Here is a 15,040-nt window from a genome sequence, read left to right on the forward strand (position 1 = left end):
TATTTGTTCTGTCCTGACTGGATTCAAAATGTATAGCAACTTGACTGGTAAAGTGAGGGACAGCGGAGGCTACCTTTCCATAAAGAAACCTAAAAATCTACATCTTGAGCCCGCACCCTTGGTTTGGTCTGGGCACGAGTTCTTGCAGCGGTGTTGCAATAACTGGTTGTACCACTAGTTCCAACTCTTACATCGTAATTAGCGTTCACTTTTTTCATAGGAAAACATTTCAATCTGCTGCTTAAGTGTGAAATGTGAGAACTGCTTGACCCTCACTGTTTTCCTCCTAACCTTTCTAGATCAAACCAAAACCTTAATGTTTTTTGAAGGGTGCCCGCCACACTTGGGCTGCACCATCAAGTTGCGTGGAGCTGCAGACTATGAACTGACCCGAGTGAAGGAGATCCTTATCTTTATGGTCTGTGTGGCTTATCATTCCCAACTGGAAATTTCTTTCCTTATGGATGAGTTTGCCATGCCCCCTACTCTGACTAAAAACAGCTCCTTCCACACTCTGATTGAAAGCCAAGGAGATGAAAATGAGCACCAAGACCTCTTTAACGGTGAGGAGTTTAGCATGGTGGTCAGAGATGTTGAGCTCTCTTCTGAAAAAGTGCCCATGTTCTCTGAATCTGTCTCTTCCGATGAGGCCAGCACACTAGAACAAAGAACTTTGTTTGAAGAAGAGGATCAAGATGATGATGATGTCCTGCGAGAGGGTTCCTCTTTAAGGCACCAAGAGCATCTCAGAATGGAATATTCACTGCCAGTGTTGAGTAGTATTAAAACACCAGTACCAGAATCACGGCTACCCTTCCAAAGTACAGACCAACACCCAGGCACTCTATATAGTCAGCATCTGGAGACTCTGCAGCAGCCAGGTGACCTGCAGGATTCCAAAAGCCAGATGAGAGTCTTTAGAGACCCTCTGCAGGATGACACTGGATTGTATATCATGGAGGAGGTGACTTCCTCTGAGGATCGCCTCAAGGCCTACTCCTTAGCATTTAAGCAGGAGCTGAAAGATGTTATTCTCTGTATCTCACCTGTGATCACATTCCATGAACCTTTTCTTCTAACAGAGATGGGCATGAGGTGCCCTGCCCGGGACTACTTCCCAGAGCAGGTCTATTTGTCTCCTTTCCTCAACAAAGAGTATAAGGAGCTGGAGAGCAGAAGGAAGAAACAGCTGTTAAGGGATCTCTCTGGACTGCAAGGGATAAATGGAAGTATCCAGGCAAAGGCCATCCAGGTTTTGCCTACCCATGAGTTAGTTAACACTAGAATTGCAGAGCATCTGGGTGATAGCCAAAGCTTGGCCAGAATGCTAGCAGATTACCGGGCCAGAGGAGGAAGGATACAACAGAAAAATGCAGATCCCTTTGCCCAGTGTAAAGATGCATCTGGTGTTTCTGGAGGAAAAGCTGGAGGCAGAAATGAAGAGGATGAGAGAGGATTGGTTCGGGGTGAATCTGTATGGTCTCATAAGGTAAGAATCTAGGTTTTTACCTCCTGTTTTTATTTAGTGGTGAGAGAGAGAACATACTTCTGAATATCATATTTAGGAACAAGCCAGGCATAACAAAAGTTCATATTGGACTGCAGTGCTCTAGGTCAACTTGGATGTCAGCTTGTTTAATCACCACATTGTGGTCTCTGATAGTGAGAGATGCTGACCTGAGGGGATGGGGTGGGGGGGGCTTGCAAAGCACTTGCTCTCTGAACCACCAGGAAGAGCAAGAAACTTGGTACATCTCATTACCAGCTCAGTTTTACATGCTGGGAGTGAATGTGCTTGCATCTACAGTTGGGGGTGAAGTGGGGGATGGGGAAGAGAACAATCTCTCATCTATTTCAGAAATGGAATGCCCATCTATTTAAAAGCTGTTGTTTTTTTCTCTCTTCATACTGAGTAACGCTAATGTTGATATTGTCTCCTAGTGGGTTTGGTGGCTAAAGGTCATGAATGATGTCCAGTTAGAATAAAGGACAGTGTTGGGAGGATGTAATTGCAAAGTATATTTTTAAAAAATCTATCTTGTGTATTCTGAATAAATGAGATCCTGTGTATTAGAAAAACTCTTCTTGCAAGGAAGTAAACAGCAAATGTCAAGTTTCAGGCTCAAGATTTCTTGTCCCAAAGGATTAAAATGCACACTTGTGGATTAAAGACTCTTCAAACTGTCAAACTGTTTAAAAGTCCACTTGGACTTCCTATTCCTTAAACTTTTTTGTACCTAATTGGTTGTGCTGTAATCCAAAAAAGTCATCCTTGCATAAGTCTACCTAGAGCTCTTGGGTAACTTAATCTCCTGAGAAAAGTAACTATGACAAATGGGACAAACACGGAATCTCTCACTGAATAAAATCCATTCTATGCAGCTTTTAAAGTGTAAACTATTTTGTATTGGTGGAAATGTGTGGTTGTAACTGGCTAATGGGTTGTCTTGTCAGGTGGACTGTCTGAGTCCAGTAAACCATCAGAGGCTCTGTGTTCTTTTCAGTAGCTCCTCTGCCCAGTCCAGCAATGCTCCAAGTGCCTGCGTTAGTCCATGGTATGAAATGAATTATTTCTTCTTCTTCTTCTTCTTCCCTATGGCTCTCTTAAAATACAAAGTTTAAGTATTAATATCTCTCTCTTTTACATGAAGGCAAGGTCAGTGCTAATTCTTCTGTACAGCTTCACTAAGGACTCCTGGGAAGGTAGCTTAGCCTTTTTTAGAGTTGCCTGTCATAACATTAAGCTGTGTATGACTAGATGGATTTGAGCAATGCCACTTACCTTTGTAAAGCTTAATAAGGCAGGAATGAGGAGGAAAAAAAGCCCAACCTGTAATTCAGTGCTCTAACTAATCGCTGCTTTTGTATGTGGGCCTGATGAAATTCATCCTAGAGTACTTAAGCAACTAGATGAAGCTGTCTTGGAAGTGGAGCAGTTATCTTTGAGAGCTCATGGAGGATGGGAGGAGGTCCCAGAAGACTAGAAAAGAGAAAACATAGTACCTATCTTTAAAGGGAGAACAGACCCAGGGAATTATAGACAAGTCAGCCTAACTTTAATACCGGGAGAGATAGTGGAACAAATTAATAAACAATCAGTTTGTAAGCACTGAGAGAATAGCGGTATAAGGAATAGCTAGCATGGACTTGTCAAAACCAAATCATGCCAAACCAACCTAAAGTCCTTCTTTGACAGGGTTACTGACTAATGGATGGGGGGAAGCAGAAGGCATGATTTATTTTTATTTTTAGTAAGGCTTTTGTCACAGTCCTACATGACATTCTCATAAGCAAACTGGGGAAATATGGTCCAGTTGAAATTTCTATAAAGTGGGTGCACAACTGGCTGAAAGACCGAACTCAAAGTAGTTGTCAGTAGCTCACCGTCAAACTGGGAGTATGTATTTAGTGGGGTCCCATAGGGGTCAGCCCTGTATCTGATCACAGTCAATATTTTCATCAATGACTTGGATAATGGTGTGGGGAATATGCTTATAAAACTTGTAGATGACCCCAAGCTGGGAGGAGTTGCAGGCACTTTGGAGGACAGGATTAGAATTTAAGATGAACTTGACAAATTGGAGAATTAGTCTGAAATCCGCAAAATGAAATTCAATAAACCCAAGTACAAAGTACTACAATTAGGAAGGAAATATCCAAAGCCCAGCTACAAAATGGGAAGTATCTGAGAGTTTGTAGTGGATCACAAATTGAATATAAGTGAGCTTTGTGGTGCTGTTGCAAAGAAGGGTAATATTCTGGTGTGTACTAACAGGAGTGTCATACACTGGTGAGGCCTCCGCTGGAGTACTGTGTCCAGTTCAGGGTGCCACACTTTAGGAAAGATGTAGACAAATTGGAGAGAGTTCAAAGGAGAGCAACAAAAATGTGAAAGGTTTAGAAAACCTGACCTATGAGGAAAGGTTAAAAAAACCTGGGCATGTGTAGTCTTGAGAAAAGAAGACCGAGGGAGGACCTGATAAGTCTTCAAATATGTTTTAAAGGCTGTTTTAGAAAGGGGACAGTGGTCAGTTGTCCTCCTGAAGGTAGGATAAGAAGTAACGGGTTTAATCTGCAGCACGGGAGATTTAGGTTAGAGATTAGGAAAAACTTCCTAACTATCAGGGTAGTTAAGCTCTGGAATAGGCTTCCAAGGGAGGTTGTGGAATCCCCATCATTGGCGGTTAAGAACAGGTTGGACAAACACCTATCGGGAATGGTCTGGGTTTACTTTGTCCTGCCTCAGCAGAGGGAGCTGGATTCAACGACCTCTCAAGGTCCCTTCCAGCCCTACACTTCTGTGGTTCTGTACGGTATATTTTAATGCAGTGACTGTGTGGGGAATGAAATCTGTGGAATCTCTGTTGGGCAGGTTGGAACTTGTAAATTCAGAAGATTTTTTCATTTCTAGTAGTAGGGCTCCAGAATGGGGTGTAGAAAATCCACTACAATCTAAATATTAATACAGTTTTACTCACCTAGTGAGGGCAGGAATTTCTTCGTAGCAAGTAGCATTTCATGTCTAAATGTCTGCAGAGCTGGCTGTGAGGCTGCAGGTTACTGGCAGACTTTTAATACTAATCCTTAGTTGCTCACTGGGCAGGGCTTGTCCCCAAACAGCCAGTGCAGTTGGAGGGAGATAATGGAAGTTAGGGTGGCATGGTGTGGTAAGGGTAGGGTGGCGCCTGGCTTGGCATGGAATTGCCACCCTTCCTTCTGCACTGCAGCTGGTGGGGTGCCACCTTCAGAGCTGGGCGCCTGGCCAACAGCCATCGCTCTCCGGCCACTCAGTTCTGAAGGCAGTGCAGAAATAAGGTTGGCAATACTGTGACCCCCCCTGCAACTCCCTTTTGGGTCAGGACCCCCAATTTGAGAAACACTGGTTTCCCCTGTGAAATCTGTACAGTATAGGGCAGGGGTCGGCAACCTTTGGCACCCGGCCCATCAGGGTAAAGCCGCTGGCAGGCCCAGCTGGTCTGTTTATCTGGAGCGTCCGCAGACACGGAGCCCCGCAGCTCCCACTGGCCACAGTTCACCATTCCTGGCCAATGGGAGCTACGGTAAGTGGCACAGGCCGAGGGACATGCTAGCCACTGCTTCCCACAGCTCCCATTGGCTGGGAATGGCAAACTGTGGCCAGGGGGAGCTGCGGGGCTCCATGCCTGCGGACGCTCCAGATAAACAAACCGGCCTGGCCTGCCAGCGGCTTTACCCTGACAGGCCAGGTGCCAAAGGTTACTGACCCCTGGTATAGGGTAAAAGCATATATAAGACCAGATTTCACTGGTGGTGGGGAAGAGACCATATTTTACAGTCCGTGGAACGTTTTTCATGGCTGTGAATTTGGTAGGGCCCTACTTGTTATAAAGCAACAAATAAAGCAGCAAAATTGATTCTAGCCAAAACTTCCAAATTTGGGTGCCTAAAATGAGTTATCCAAATCAGTATTTAGGCACCTAAAGTGGCTCTTCTTTTTTCCAAAGTTGCTGAGTACCTGAAGTGCCCATTAAAGTAATTTTAGAGGGGATCAGCTAGGATGCTGTGTTCAGCACCTCTGAAAATCATGCCCCGTTAAGTGTTCAAATATTGATTAGAATGACTAACTTCAGATACCCAAGTTTGGAAGTTCTTGGCCATGATCTTAAAAGGCACACTTGTGTGGCATTTGCTGAGATAAATGTACTTGCTCAGGAGTGTTCCCATGTTGCAGTCATTCCTGTAATGTACACCTCTCAGACCAATAAAAGATCTTGCCTCTTAAATTTTCTGTTTTTCCTCTACATCAGGATTGTGACAATGGAGTTCTATGGGAAAAACGACCTCACTCTAGGAGTGTTTTTAGAACGGTATTGTTTCAGGTAAGAACTTTTTACACTAGAATATCACCCGTGCTTTTAAGGAAGTCTTCAGTAGCCTCATCAGACTGAGATGTGCTTTTCTCACACATGTACATGTAGTATTGTACAGTTTATAGAGAATTGTTTGCATGATTTAAAAAAGGTATACATATGCTGTGAAAATCTTTAGCAAAACATTCTTTAGAGACAGTTCTGTTGAATAGGTCTTCTATAATTCTTTTCCGTTTGTTTTATTAGGATGCTTGCAACAGAACAGGAAATATGTTTCTTAAAGTATGTTCCATTTGCTCCTCCTACCTTCTTACAAGTGAAAAGGTGCTCATATTGTTATCTCCCTCCTACCCATTTGTTTAATCACCTGTTGCTTATTACAGTCCCTGCCTCAGACATCTATCTCTTTACCCTATGTTTGTACAGAGCTTGCCACAATGGGGTCCAGATTGGGATCTCTAGGTAGTACTTTACTGCAAATAGCTCTCTCCTCTACAAAGCAGCTAATTGTGTTGGTCATAATCTTTAATCTAATTTTACAACATTTGCTATGGAACTTCAGGTGAGATCTGCAGCAGGAGCAAATTCCTAAGGAATAGTGATCCAGTTTCATAGCTTCATAGATACTAAGGTCAGAAGGGACCGTTATGATCATCTAGTCTGACCTCCTGCACAACGCAGGCCACAGAATTTCACCCACCCACTCCTGCAAAAAACCTCTCACCTATGTCTGAGCTATTGAAGTCCTCAAATCGTGGTTTAAAGACTTCAAGTAGGAGAGGGGCATTGCTGGCACATGATGGCATATATCACACTGGTAGATGTGCAGGTGAACGAGCCCCTGATGGCATGGCTAATGTGATTAGGTCCTATGATGGTGTCACTTGAATAAATATGTGGACAGAGTTGGCATCGGGCTTTGTTGCAAGGATAGGTTCCTGGGTTAGTGTTTTTGTTGTGTGGTGTGTGGTTGCTAGTGAGTATTTGCTTCAGGTTCGGAGGCTGTCTGTAAGCGAGGACTGGTCTGTCTCCCAATGTCTGTGAGAGTGAGGGATCATTTTTCAGGATAGGTTGTAAATCTTTGATGTGCTGGAGAGGTTTTAGTTGGGGGCTGAAGGTGACAGCTAGTGGTGTTCTGTTATTTTCTTTGTTAGGCCTGTCCTGTAGTAGGTGACTTCTGGGTACTCTTCTGGCTCTATCAATTTGTTTTTTCACTTCAGCAGGTGGGTATTGTAGTTTTAAGAATGCTTGATAAAGATCTTTTAGGTGTTTGTCTCTGTCTGAGGGATTGGAGCAAATGCGGGTGTATCTTAGAGCTTGGCTGTAGACAATGGATCGTGTGGTGTGTCCTGGATGGAAGCTGGAGGCAAGTACGTATATTAGCGGTCAGTAGGTTTCCGGTATAGGGTGGTGTTTATGTGACCATCGCTTATTAGCACACTAGTGTCCAGGAAATGGACCGCTTGTGTGGATTGGTCCAGGCTGAGGTTGATGGTGGGATGGAAATTGTTGAAATCATGGTGGAATTCCTCAAGGGCTTCTTTTCCCTAGGACCTTCTTGTCAACTGTCTAAATGGGCCATCTCGACCATCACCACAAAAGTTGGGGTTTTTCTCTCCAGCTGACAACAGCTCATCCCAACCAATTAGCCTCTCACAGTCTGCACGGCAACCCCCAACCCATCCGCGCATGTGTGTGTGTATCTATCTAACTATATGTTCCATTCCATGTATCCAACGAAGTGGGCTGCAGCCCACGAAAGCCCACGCTCCAATAAATCCGTTAGTCTCCAAGGTGCCACAAGTACAATACTTGGGAAAATCTACTGCCTAAATATTATCAGCATGTCTTATGCTGATATCTTAGAAAAATATCTTTAGAGAGTCGATGCAAACTTTTCGAATATACTGACTTTTGGTAAACAGGCTGTGCTGGTGGTCCAACCAATACTTCAGCTATATTAAGTAGCTTAATGCTTTAAGAACATAAGAACGGCTATACTGGGTCAGACCAAAGGTCCATCTAGCCCAGTATCCTGTCTTCCAACAGTGGCCAATGCAAGGTGCCCCAGAGGGAATGAACAGAACAGGTAATCATCAAGTGAGCCATCCTATCGCCCATTCCCAGCTTTTGGCAAACAGAGGCTGGGGACACCATTCCTGCCTAATAGCCATTGATGGACCTATCCTCCATGAATTTATCTAGTTCATTTTTTTTTTTAACCCTGTTATAGTCTTTGCCTTCACAACATCCTCTGGCAAGGAGTTCCACAGATTGACTGTGCGTTGTGTGGAAAAAATACTTCCTTTGGTTTGTTTTAATCATGCTGTCTATTAATTTCATTTGGTGGCCCCTAGCTCTTGTGTTATGAGAAGGAGTAAATAACACTTCCTTATTGACTTTCTCCACACCAGTCATATTTTTTTTATAGGCCACTATCATACCCCCCCCCCCCCCCCCCCCCAGTCATCTCTTTTCCAAGCTGAGAAGTCCCAGTCTTATTAATCTCGCCTCATACGGCAGCCGTTCCATACCCCTAATAATTTTTGTTGCCCTTTTCTGAACCTTTTCCAAGTCCAATATATCTTTTTTTCAGATGGGGCGACCACATCTGCACACAGTATTCAAGATGTGGGTGTACCATGGATTTATATAGAGGCAATATGATATTTTCTGTCTTATTATCTATCCTCTTCTTAATGATTCCCAACATTCTCTTTACTTTTTTGACTGTCGCTGCACATTGAGTGGATGTTTTCAGAAAACTGTCCACAATGACTCCAAGCTCTTTCTTGAGTGGTAACAGCTAATTTAGACCCCCATCATTTTATATGTATAGTTGGGATTGTTTTCCAATGTGCATTACTTTGCATTTATCAGCACTGAATTTCATCTGCCATTTTGTTGCTCAGTCACCCAGTTTTGAGAGATCCTTTTGTAGCTCTTTGCAGTCTGCCTGGGACTTAACTATCTTGGGTAGTTTTGGATCATCTGCAAATGTTGCCACCTTACTATTTAGCCCTTTTTCCAGATCATTTATGAATATGTTGAAAAGGACTGGTCCCAGTACAGACCCATGGGGGACAAACCTATTTACCTCTCTCTGTTCTGAAAACTGATAATTTATTCCTACCCTTTTTCCTATCTTTTAACTGGTTACCAATCCATGAGAGAACCTTCCCTTTTATCCCATAACTGCTTACTTTGCTTAAGAGCCTTTGGTGAGAGATCTTGTCAAAGGCTTTCTGAAAATCTAAATACACTATATCCACTGGATTCCCCCTAGTCCACATGCTTATTGACCCCCCCCCCCCCAAAGAATTCTAGTAGATCGGTGAGGCATGATTTCCCTTTAGAAAAACTGTGTTGATTATTCCCCAACAAATTCTGTTCATCTATGTGTAATTAGGAATATTTGATACTACATGAAGTCTATATGTAGTTTTAGTAGGTCATAATACATGACAAACATATATTATTATAGGCAGGACTTGTTCTGTTTTGATTTCATTTTGGTAAAACTGGCTACTGATAGAACCCTTCTACTTTTCATAAGGAAATCTGTTAAGAAGCTATGTTTAAGGAATCTTCTACTTCATTTTGTCACCTGTATGAATCTGTCTTATATAGGCACACTAAAGAATGCAGTTTACTTTCCTGTTGACGCTAACTGCATTTGAAAGATGCATATGGGTAACTAAGATAGAAGCTTGTAATTCTATTAAATAAAATCAACATAAGACAGAATGTTAAACAGAAGGAAGAATTGAAGTAGATAGATGGTTCTGGGATTTGATAAAGGAATATGTGGTCAATTTCTCTGAACTTCATAAGTTGCTTTTTAAAATTCGACTTGGGCTACTAAGTCACTTAATTGTGTTTGGAAATTTTAGCCCTAGAGCCTTTCCTCTCTAGGTTACTGGCCTGATGCTCTCCTGATTTGAAAACAAGTGTTTGCTATCTGATAAACATTTTGTAGCTTATGTGAAGCTGGTTGGTAGGCCCACTTCCATTTCTAGACAAAGAGGGTCCTTAGTCCCTAAATCCAGTGACAGCTCTTCAGGGTAGACATAGCCTTGAAGTTGAGGAGCTGCACAGCCACTGCCTAGGGTTTACCTACTCTGTGGATAAGTAAGTAATCAGTCTCTAGTGCTGTCAGCCTTGTATGTGTGTCAAATGCTAAATTTAAATCTTAATCTTAAAATTTGATCTAGATTTTTTTTTAGACCTGTGTGTGTGTTCACTTTTTTTAATTGTAAGTGCTACACTAGCTACTCTTGAAACAGTGATTGATGCAGGGTATCGGGTGTTCCCCAGTCACAGGGGAAAGCTGATGCTAGCAATGGATAAAAATCAGTGTGAAAATATTGAGTGCAAGTTTAACCCTTGTAAGGCTCTCTGTTAAGTATCCTTGATAACCAGTGTGGCCAAAGTTTTCAGAAACTGGGTGCATAGACTTAGGTTCCTAAATCTATATTCAAACACTTAAATTGGTTTCTTTTCCCCACATGGGAGCTCAGCACTTCTGAAAATATTGGTCCTCATTTGAGTGCCTAAATATAGATTTGGGAGCTTAACTTAAAGCACCAGTATTTTTGAAAATCTTGGCCTGCAGCAACAGATCTCCCTGTAAATACACTTAAAATGTTTAAGATAATTTAGAAGTGGTTTGGAAGCTTGTTCATTCTGTACATCTTGGAAGGTGGATTTACTGCAGTGTGATGACAGTGAAAGGTATGCTAGGGCCACTGACAGTCGCCTTCAAGATCGTCACATGTAACACATACTTCCTCACAACTGAATGTCCCCACTTCTTTTCTTTAAGGCCTTCCTACCAATGCCCCAGCATGTTTTGTGAAACACCGATGGTGCACCACGTTCGTCGCTTTGTCCACGGGCAAGGCTGTGTGCAGATCATACTGAAGGAGCTGGACTCCCCAGTCCCTGGATACCAGCACACAATCCTTACCTACTCCTGGTGTAGATTGTGCAAACAGGTAAAGATTAAGAGGAATATTCTGATGCTATGGTAGCAGAATCCATAGTGTGATAGGTCTTCATGCAGAGGGCACTGTCTTTCAGAAAGAGCTGTATTTTCTCTGGAGCTGCAGCTTATGATCTGTAACTAAGACTAATTCTACATAACCCACTGATGCCTGTTGGGTGTAATGCTCCCAGTATATTGTACTACAGGGGAAATGTCTGCTTCTGCTTGAAAAAGGCTGTCAAATCTTTTTTGAAAGGATAAATAGTTTTGGATAAAGGTGCTGACACACACTGGACCAAATTAATTTCAGGCACCGGCAGGCAAGAGCTCCATGGATTTAAATAGAGTTGTTCCCACGTGTGCCAGTAGAGGTTGTGGCCCCCAATCATAATGAAACTTGTTGAATATTGAAGTGGGGAGAGACAAAACTCCTCCTCCTGATGTACTGGTCCATTAATTGACCTAAAACCATCTCCTCCACAATGTATTCTTGCTGTTATCCATTATACAGTACATAGTGTGTGTCTTGATCAAGTCCAACAGCACCTGCTGTACTGTTTCAAAACTATCTACAGATTTTCTTTGTTCAGCACTAAAATACTAGATAAAATAACTGCAATATTAGATGAATGTTGTATCCCTTTTTTAAAAGCCAGAAATAATTTGTAAAATAACATAAAGGACATATGCTTTTTCTTGTAACTTCAGTAATCTTCATATACTTTTTTTAAGAAAACTAGCTATATGTCCCCTGGAGTTAAAACAAACGAACTTCTATTTAATTTTAGAAATCTACTTATAATCACCAGTCTGAGTGACTTTTATTAAAGACCCCCTAAATTAACTTCATTTCCTGTACATTTAAACAAAGTACCTAAAATAGCCATTTTGCCATCTAGAAACTATATAGAAAAATATTCAACGTACAGTAGCAATTCTGATGACTTCATGCTATCTATACTGGTTTATACCCTGATGATGATGATGGATTAAAGGAATTTGGAGGATGATGATGGATTTAAAGGAATTTGGAGGAAATTAGTGTGATAGCTGATGGCAGATGCAAATCTTGCATGCAGAAAATATCCCATAAATAAAACTTACTTGCTTGTTAACACACCTAATGCTAGGTTTCAGAGTAACAGCCGTGTTAGTCTGTATTCGCAAAAAGAAAAGGAGTACTTGTGGCACCTTAGAGACTAACCAATTTATTTGAGCATAAGCTTTCGTGAGCTACAGCTCACTTCATCGGATGCAATTAGTCTCTAAGGTGCCACAAGTACACCTAATGCTCTGTTTCTAAATGTGACTATGTTCAACACCAGTAGAAATATTGACCATAAAAATAATACACCTAAAATTGCAAGCAGTATTATAAATATAGATGCTAAAGTATTGGAGTACTCAATGGAATCTTCACTGCTCAGTCCTCAGGCACTCGATTAAATGTTTTAAGGCACCGCAGTGCAGTGAAGTCAGTGTTGCTGACTAAGAGTCGATACAAGTGATGCCACTAGACAAGGAAATCACTTTACAAATATAAGCAAACTTGTTGTTATGGTGGGAAACATCTCCTTTCTGGGGCTAGTATTCTTATATTGATTTAATAACCAAACTCCCTCCCCCCTCCAGATTCGTAGTCACACCTTTTGAATTGCTTGAATACTACATCACTGCTTGGACTAGGCTGGTTTTACTGAAAATGTACTCCATTGTTTCTGCCTAAGTCATTGGTCTATTCCAATTAAAATCTGTTTTCAAATTTCAGGTCACACCAGTTGTCCCACTTTCCAATGATTCTTGGTCCATGTCATTTGCAAAATACCTCGAATTGAGATTCTATGGGCACCAGTACACGCGAAGAGCCAATGCAGAGCCTTGCGGTCACTCCATACACCATGATTATCACCAGTATTTCTCATATAATCAGATGGTGGCATCTTTCAGGTAAGGTTTCGCTTCCAGATTCCACCCCAACGCTGACTGCATTGCCACCTAAAGTGCTTGGTTCAAGCTGAAAGAACAACCCTATTACTCCTGTCCTCCAGATTAATTAATTAATCTTGAGCATGTCGAAAAGGGACAGTGCTCTATACTATAGTTTGTACCTCTGTTCTAGAAGTAGAGCATGGTTAGAAACTGGCACTATCTAGTCACGCTGTTCTGTGCAGTGCTGGGAGAGAGGGGGGTTGGCAGTAGTTTTAGGAATAGGGGACTCAACATGATGGAACCAGCAGTCCATAGGCAGGCTGCATCGGGGGAAAATGATCAATCCTGTGCTACCAAACTTCAGCCCGCTGGTTTATAACATGGCTGGTGTACTGATTTTACATAGTAGCTAAACAGCACGTGCAGGATAGTGTCCTGGAAGGCTGAGGTATTTCAGGCACTGCCAAGAACCTTCAGGGCTCTTTCTGATACTTGATGCTCCAACTGAAGGAGAATCACCAGCAGCAAAAGGGTGGGAGAGATGCAATGGAGCAGGGTGGTGTGTGTTTTCATTTTCACACAAGGTTATGTTTTATTGCTCTTAGTTATTCTCCAATCCGGCTGCTAGAGGTATGTGTCCCACACCCCAAAATCTACATCAAACGTCAAGCTCCGTTAAAGGTTACTATTCTGCAGGATCTGAAGGATTTCTCTCAAAAGTATGTCCTTGTTTTTTTTCTTCACCTGTCTTCGCTGCCTCTTCTTATTTATGACTTAAGGAGGACATGAAGCCGTCCTTGCTGCAGAAACTAAAGAAAATATCTGCTAAATATATTTTAAGCTACTGCAGATGTAAGAGCTTGTAGCAAAACAGTTTATTGAAATGCTTAAGAGTAAGGAAATATGGTTCCTATACCAACATTAATTCTGACCCTCTCCACCTATTGTCTAAGGGTATGTCTACAGTGCAGCTGGGAAGTGCGGTTCCCAGCTTGGGTAGACGTGCGTTTGCTAGCTACGCTGGAGCTAGCACAGTCAAAATAGCAGGGGGCCCCAGTGGCATGGGTCGTGACTTGGGCTAGATGCCAGAGTACAGTCCATGCCGCCACTCCCACACAGCTGCTATTACTGCACTAGCTCAAGCAGAGCTTGTACATTTATGTGAACTGCAAATCGTACCTCCCAGCTGCTGTGTAGGTGTATCTCCTCCCCGTATGCCTGGTGTAATTATACTTTTTAATGTGGCTAGACTAAAGAGTTTTGGTCCCATGTCTCTTTTAATTTAAAAAAAAAAAAATTGCCATGACTTCTATGTAGATAGCTCAAGTGGCCAAACGTTCTTACGGAACTTTCCTAAATCATCACTGGAAAGGATTTTGCTGTCAGAAAGCTGACCCTGGAAGCATGCTGCTACAATGAAAATCCTCCACCTAGGAGTGATATTGCTGCCACTCCCCAGTGCTCAAAAACTGGGGAGGAGACGCTGTACTTGGAAGCTTAATTTGAAAAGACACAAGTGACCCAAAGAAAAAAAGGTTCTTCTATCGAGGTTCTTCAGTGCATTGGTTTGAACTGTCTGGCCTTCTGAGGCTCTCAACTTGTGGTTTCAATTTATAAAATGTTAAAAGGAAAATATTCAATTGTTTCCTGAACAGAACCAGTTTTATTGAATTTGGTTTGATTTCAGACATTTTTCATTGCCACCTAGTGTTTATTTTTAGGGGACTGTAATTGGGCAGGAGTGGATTGAATGTAATTTGATTTGTTGCCTTTTAGGTTGTTTGGAAAGGGTGGAAAAGATGGGTGGAAGAAGTGGCAATTTATCACAATCTTCTGACTACTGCTCCTATTGCAGGGTTCCCATACTGCTGATCTCTTTTTTAGTACCAATTTGCTACTTGTCATCATTCCAACAGGTTATTCTGTTCAGTGCTAAAATATTCAAGAAACAGTGAGAAGAGATGCTCTTGTCTACTTAGCTCTGGATTTCTACATTGTAGTGCAGAACCATAAGTTATCCTTAGACCAGGAAGGTACAACAATGCTCAGTTTGCATTGTCAGTCTTAGTAGACAAAGGCGGTAAATGTATTCTAGCTGTTTGTTACATTAACCCTGCTTTCTTCACAATGAAGTACTCTATCGTGAATGAATGACGCTGTGTGCGCCTCAAAAGGGTGTGCCATAGTTTAGTCGTCTGGGCAGAACAGCAAGCTTTCTTCACGAACTTTTTAGAGTCTACAGAATGCTCCTTTTAAGGGACCAGTCTTGTATCTT

The 15,040-nt window shown here is 42.1% G+C and overlaps 1 protein-coding gene across 6 annotated transcripts in view; it reads left to right on the forward strand.

Moving 5' to 3' along the window:
- PIKFYVE (phosphoinositide kinase, FYVE-type zinc finger containing) overlaps positions 1 to 15,040 on the forward strand; it is a 99,225-nt gene that overhangs the window by 58,072 nt on the left and 26,113 nt on the right. For all 6 annotated transcript variants that reach the window (XM_037912177.2, XM_037912180.2, XM_037912178.2 and 3 more), the window contains 6 exons: positions 300 to 1,489; positions 2,455 to 2,555; positions 5,787 to 5,858; positions 10,675 to 10,846; positions 12,605 to 12,783; positions 13,371 to 13,484. In XM_037912177.2, coding sequence (XP_037768105.1) covers positions 300 to 1,489; positions 2,455 to 2,555; positions 5,787 to 5,858; positions 10,675 to 10,846; positions 12,605 to 12,783; positions 13,371 to 13,484 — 1,828 coding nt within the window. The remainder of the gene's footprint in view (positions 1 to 299; positions 1,490 to 2,454; positions 2,556 to 5,786; positions 5,859 to 10,674; positions 10,847 to 12,604; positions 12,784 to 13,370; positions 13,485 to 15,040) is intronic.

This window comes from Chelonia mydas, chromosome 11 (genome assembly GCF_015237465.2).
Source record: "Chelonia mydas isolate rCheMyd1 chromosome 11, rCheMyd1.pri.v2, whole genome shotgun sequence".
NCBI classification, from domain to species: Eukaryota; Metazoa; Chordata; order Testudines; family Cheloniidae; genus Chelonia; species Chelonia mydas.